This window comes from Oncorhynchus mykiss, chromosome 20, assembly GCF_013265735.2.
Source record: "Oncorhynchus mykiss isolate Arlee chromosome 20, USDA_OmykA_1.1, whole genome shotgun sequence".
NCBI classification, from domain to species: domain Eukaryota; kingdom Metazoa; phylum Chordata; class Actinopteri; order Salmoniformes; family Salmonidae; genus Oncorhynchus; species Oncorhynchus mykiss.
In genome coordinates, this window is record NC_048584.1 from 15,675,225 (window position 1) to 15,681,224 (window position 6,000).

General features: G+C 42.7%; 1 protein-coding gene across 2 annotated transcripts in view; it reads right to left on the bottom strand.

Moving 5' to 3' along the window:
* Positions 1-5,340, bottom strand: part of LOC110498751 (ubiquitin carboxyl-terminal hydrolase 22) — a 44,165-nt gene extending 38,825 nt beyond the window's left edge. For both annotated transcript variants that reach the window (XM_036955885.1, XM_036955884.1), the window contains exon 1: positions 4,850-5,340. In XM_036955885.1, coding sequence (XP_036811780.1) covers positions 4,850-4,969 — 120 coding nt within the window. In that variant the 5' untranslated portion in view covers positions 4,970-5,340. The remainder of the gene's footprint in view (positions 1-4,849) is intronic.
* Positions 5,341-6,000: the final 660 nt, after the last annotated feature.

Sequence of the window (6,000 nt, forward strand, 5' to 3'; positions counted from 1 at the left end):
CCTAATTGAGGTATCCATGGAGCAAGGGCAACTGCATGTGTGTGTGTGTGTGTGTGTGTGGGGGGGGGGGGGGGGGGGGGGGGGTGTTTGAACTGATAAATCTTTGTGTAGTCCCTGCTCCACACCCCTCAGACAGTCTGCCAGCCCTGATTAAATACAAGCCTAGTCTGTGACAGCGCTGAACACAGGTGTCACCGTCCCTCCCCATAACTAACCACTACCCAGTGAATAGGTAGGTTCACATTACCAATCCATGCAATAAATCTAGGATTGCCGGGCCTAACGCACGATGACAGTACTTTCAACATCTTATATGATTGGGTGGCGTGGAGCCAAACAAATATAGAGGCTCCAGCAGAAATGGAGAGTTGGTGGGTGGGGGTGGGGTTATGAATTGTCTTATGAACTGTCTGTTTCATGCAGCATCAATGACTTTATGATCCATGGGCCCCTTTTCAAGAGCCATGGTAGATTTTTATGTAGCATTACTGATACAAACCAGCAGTCTTATGGGGACTCAGTCAGTACTGCTCATAGTGTTTTTAGATAGTGAGGTGGTTACCTTTTACCTTACCATTACTGGATACACTGTGTGTGTGTTGCTGTTAAGCAAGCTGAGCAACGCCCCCATAAGAGACCATTAAGAAGGAAGCTACACTGTACGTTGAAACCGTCACTGCAGCCTCTCAGTGTAACTTGACAGATGAACTCAGACAAAACACAAGGGTGGGATAAGTTGGTTTAAGTCGGCCTAACCTTTGAAAATATATGCAAATGGAAATTTCACTGCCCACCCACACAAACTCCAACAGGCATAGTCTCTAATGTAGCTACATTTACAGCAGTTACACAATATATATTTTTTAAAGTATGTGGACTCCCATAGATTCGGCTAATTTAGCCACACCAGTTACTGACAGATGTATAAAAATCGAGCACACAGCCATGCAATCTCCATAGACAAACATTGGCAGTAGAATTGCCTTACTAAGAGCTCAGTGACGATCAACATGCCACCATCATAGGATGCCACCTTTCCAACAAGTCAGTTCGTCAAATTTCTGCCATGCTAGAGCTGTCCCCGTCAACTGTAAGTGCTGTTATTGTGGAGTGGAAACGTCTAGAAGCAACAATGGCTCAGCTGCGAAGTGGAAGGCCACACAAGCTCACAGAATGGGACCGCAGAGTACTGAAGCGTGTAAAAATCATCTATCCTTTAACTCAGTGTGGATGTTGCCTGTAAACTATGCCTACAGAGTTCATAACTGCCTCTGGAAGCAACGTCTGGACAAGAACTGTTTGTCAGGAGTTTCATGAAATGGGTTCCCATGGCCGAGCAGCCGCACATAAGCCTAAGATCACCATGCACAGCTCGCCACCAATGGACTCTAGAGCAGTGGAAACGCCTTCTCTGGAGTGATGAATCACTCTTCACCATCTGACAGTCCGACGGACTAATCTGGGATTGGCGGGTGCCAGGAAAACGCATAGTGCCAACTGTAAAGTTTAAAGGAGGAATAATGGTCAAGGGCTGTTTTTCATGGTTCGGGCTAGTCCCCTTAGTTCGAGTGAAGGGAAATCTTAACACTACAGCATACAATGATATTCTAGATGATTCTGTGCTTCCAACTTTGTGGCAACAGTTTGGGGATGGCCCTTTCCTGTTTCAACATGACAATGCCCCCGTGCACAAAGCGAGGTCCATACAGAAATGGTTTGTTGAGATTGGTGTGGAAGAACTTGACTGACCTGCATAGAGAGCTGACACCAATGAACACTTTTGGGATTAATTAATACGTTAATGAGCACTGTCTGTATTCAATGGGAGCATGGGTTACTTTAACATGCTATGGAAATACATGTCATGTTGATTTTACAACAGCTAGTTAGTAATATCCCCAGACTGTACTCGGGTCCAAACGGACATAAGATAATCAGTCGAATGTTGTGTCTGTCTGTACCATTGCGGTACTGATGCACCAACAGGACACTACCCACAAGCCATAAGACCGCTAAATAATTAACCAAATAGCTACCCCGACTATCTACATTGATCCCATTTTGCACCAACTCATTTGACTCATCACATACACTGCTGCTACGGCTTATTATCTATCCTATTGCCTAGTCACTTTACCCCTACAAATATGTTCATATCTACCCAAATTAATTTGTACCCCTGCACATTAACTCAGTACTGGTACACCATGTACACTGTGTGTACAAAACATTTCTTACACCTGCTCTTTCCATGACAAACCGACTAGGTGAATGGAGGTGAAAGCTATGATCCCTTATTGGATGTCCCTTGTTAAATCCACTTAAAATCAGTGTAGATGAAGGGGAGGAGACAGGTTAAAGAAGGATGTTTAAGCCTTGAGACATGGATTGTGTGTGTGCCATTCAGATGGCGAATGGGGAAGACAAAAGTGCCTTTGAACAGGGTATGGTAGTAGTTGCCAGGCACACTGGTTTAGTGTGCACCGCAACGTGGAACTGCAATGCAGCTGGGTTTTTAACGCTCAATAGTTTCCTGTGTGTATCAATAATAGTCCAACACCCAAAGGAGATCCAGCCAACTTGACAACTGTGGGAAGCATTGGAGTCAAAATGGGCCAGCATCCATGGGGAACGCTTTCAACACCTTGTAGAGTTTATGCCCCAATGAATTGAGGCTGTTCTATGGGCAAAATTGGGTTCAACTCAATATTAGGAAGGTTTTCCTAACATTTTGTACACTCAGTGTATATACCCAAGTTATCATTACTAATTTACATGTATTCCTTGTGTTACAATTTTTCTATGTTTCTCTGCATTGTCGAAAAAGGCCAGTAAAGTAAGCATTTCATAGTTAGTTTACACCTGTTTACGAAACGTGACAAATACAATTTTATTTGATGAGCGCTGATGGCGTACCATAAAGGTAGATATAGAGGTATTGCACATTTGGATGAGACAACCAAAGTACTGTGTTCATGTTCTTCAGGAAGCATGGCATGATTTACTTATTTTCAATGTAACTACAAGATACTTTCCAGAGAGACCAGCAATGTAGCTAGCTGGGAATGCAATGACGTTACTCTTAAAAATGTAAACCCCATTTGTTTTTTAAAATTCAATTCAGTCTGGTATTATAACGGTAGCCCCTATGTGCAAAATCGGTGTGTCTGCGGACAGCTGAGTATCTTGGCTATTGATCGGTGCCTTCAAATCTTTGGTGTGACTTACCACCATATATGGGCATACAAATTGATAAGGGAAGGCCAAGCCGATGACCTCATTTCAAGATGGCTGCTACCCCCATTCTGGTTAGCGTCGCGAAGCATAAACAAAATAAACACGGAATACGTTGCTACACACCGATTGCAGGGACTCCACAGACCATGAGAATATCTTATGTGTCTGCCTGTGATCTACCATTATTGATCACCAGCCCCGAGAGTTAAAATGTTTATTTTACACAATATTTTCACCAAACATCTTACAAGGTACGCTTAGATTTGGTCTGTGTTTGATCTATAGATACATGGCGGGTAATGAAGTTAATCTTTAAGCTGGTAGGAACAAATCTAGCCTATTTCCATGATGTATGACTTAATGGCAAAATCAAAATGTCAAATGAGTGACTAGGTTGGGAAATGTAAAAATAAATTAAAAACACTTCGATATCCCCTGTATGTTCCCTGACACCACCACAATGTTTGTGAGAGGTTGATGTGGTAAGAATGTTGTTTTAATAGTGAACAATAACTTTTAGGCACATCCTGTGCAATTAGCACATTTGGACCCTTTGGAGTGTTTAAAAGGACACTTGAATGTACCCAGGATACCCCATTTGGGGTGGCAGCGTGGCTAAGAGGTTAGAGCATTGGATTAGTAAACGAAATGTCGCAAGATCGAATCCCCGAGCTGACAAGGTACAAGGTACAAAATCTGTCGTTCTGCCCCTGAACAAGAATTTGCTCAGTTAACTACCCACTGATCCTAGGCCGTCATTGAAAATAAGAATTTGCTCTTAACTGACTTGCCTAGTAAAATAAAAAATAAATGTCTAGTTGTTAGCTCTATCAATCCCATTTTTTTATGCTATTGTTCACATGCTGTGGAAGCCACCGGATGAATTTTCAGGTCTAGTCATCACTTATAGCTTGTCAATGAAAGATGACTCAAAAGAAAAACTTGTGTGCTTGATCTTGTGTATACTGAACTATGTAACTCCTGATCATTTCCTCAATCTCCCAGATGTTCTCTTTCCAAATATACCAAGTTATTATTACATGTCAGAATCTTGTAATTACACATGAATATCAGTTACTTTTGGGTATGTCTATTTAGACGGAAATCTACATTTTGCCATTACATTTAAGTTTTGAACTGGGAGTGCTTAAACAGGATCGCGCACACATGGGCAGAGTTGACACTCATATTTTGTGACGCAAGAGACGCAGGGGGTTTAGGTAGTGAGCTGAGCTAACGAACAGTCTCTCACACACAAACCCTCAGTCAGTGTCAATTCTGTCTAAAACTGCAGCAGTCCGCGTAAGCAAAGTTACAAGTGCCCAAGCCGAGAAAAAGACATGCCTGAAAATGTGTGCCTAGCTAACGTTGGACAAGGTCTATTCGTGCAAGGGAAACAGTAGCATATATCACCAGTGAATCGGGAAAAAAACAGGGTCTTTCACACACTGTACGAGTTGCCTCTTCGAGTGTGGCTTGGTAACAATGACGATGTACGACAGCTAGCCAGAGAGACGTTGTAGGCACTGTTCTCTCGAGAAGCGGTCTGCATACATGTTCTGAGCGAGTTAGTAGTAGCCAACGTTAGCTAACTAACGTTTAAAATGTTTACCTTGCGTTTCCTGGTTTCGGCAGACCCACTCCACACAAAGCATTGGTAAATGACCCGTAGATTCTGTTTCCAGTTATCCACTTTGAACCCGTTCACATGGGGGCACCCGGCTGGACTCATGACAGTAACATTCGTTTTGTGTATTTTTAACGATGAAACGTGCTCCGTCCTAGTCCTGACGTTAAAGAATTAGCTAGCTAAGTTAGTTACGTTTAACGTTAGTTAGCCAGTTATCCGCCGATTGTTCCGATTCGGCTAGCTTGAGAGGTAGCCACAGCTAAATCGGAGGTAAATGCAGTACACATCAAAGCAATCCTTGAGTAATCCCATTCCAGAATTTTGACATATTTTTCCCAAATTAAATCCACATTTGGGTGGTATTGGTCGTTGGCCACACTTCGGAAGCTATATCCTTAGTTCCAGTTATTTTAGCTAGCTAATGTTCGGCAATGGAATTTCAACAGAACACCGCGAGCGTTGCTGCAAGCCCCACCTCATTCATTTCTCGATCGGCCAATGGAAAGGAGTGCCTGGTTTTGATTGGCGTGTGTGGGTATCATTTCCGTATTATGTCCCGCCCCTATTTGGAAACTGATATTGTGATTGGCACAATTATTTATTACGAGCCTTATCCGCTCGTAAAACGACTCCCATTGGCTACATGAAGCGCTGGTCCTGTACATTAGACTCAAATATTGTTATAACTAACCTCATTTTTCTATCTGTGTTACACAGTTCGAAACAAATACAGAGGTTTTGTCTTTTGGGCGAAAGACCACCATGCTTCCTCTCCAGTGGTCCTCTTTCCTTGGTGGACACACTCTTTTCACGACATTTCGCCCGGTGGGCGGCGCTATACATCAAGGTGGGCGTACAGTTCTGCACGCATATGGGTGCACACAGGGCGAGAACTGAACCAAGCACTTGCGTAAATTTGGATCGAATCCGGATCGTGGAATCTATTTAACCCACTGTTTAACTACAGTAAAGGATGTTACTGTTTTATCAGGGAGTAACAAAGATAAAGTAATGTCATTGTTGAATTCACATTATGTTTGCTATTTCATGCAACCACAGAATAGAAAGAAGCTGAACAAAGATTTTGTATTAGAAGTTGTTTAAAGTTCAGAGATATCGTTCACTCATAGTAA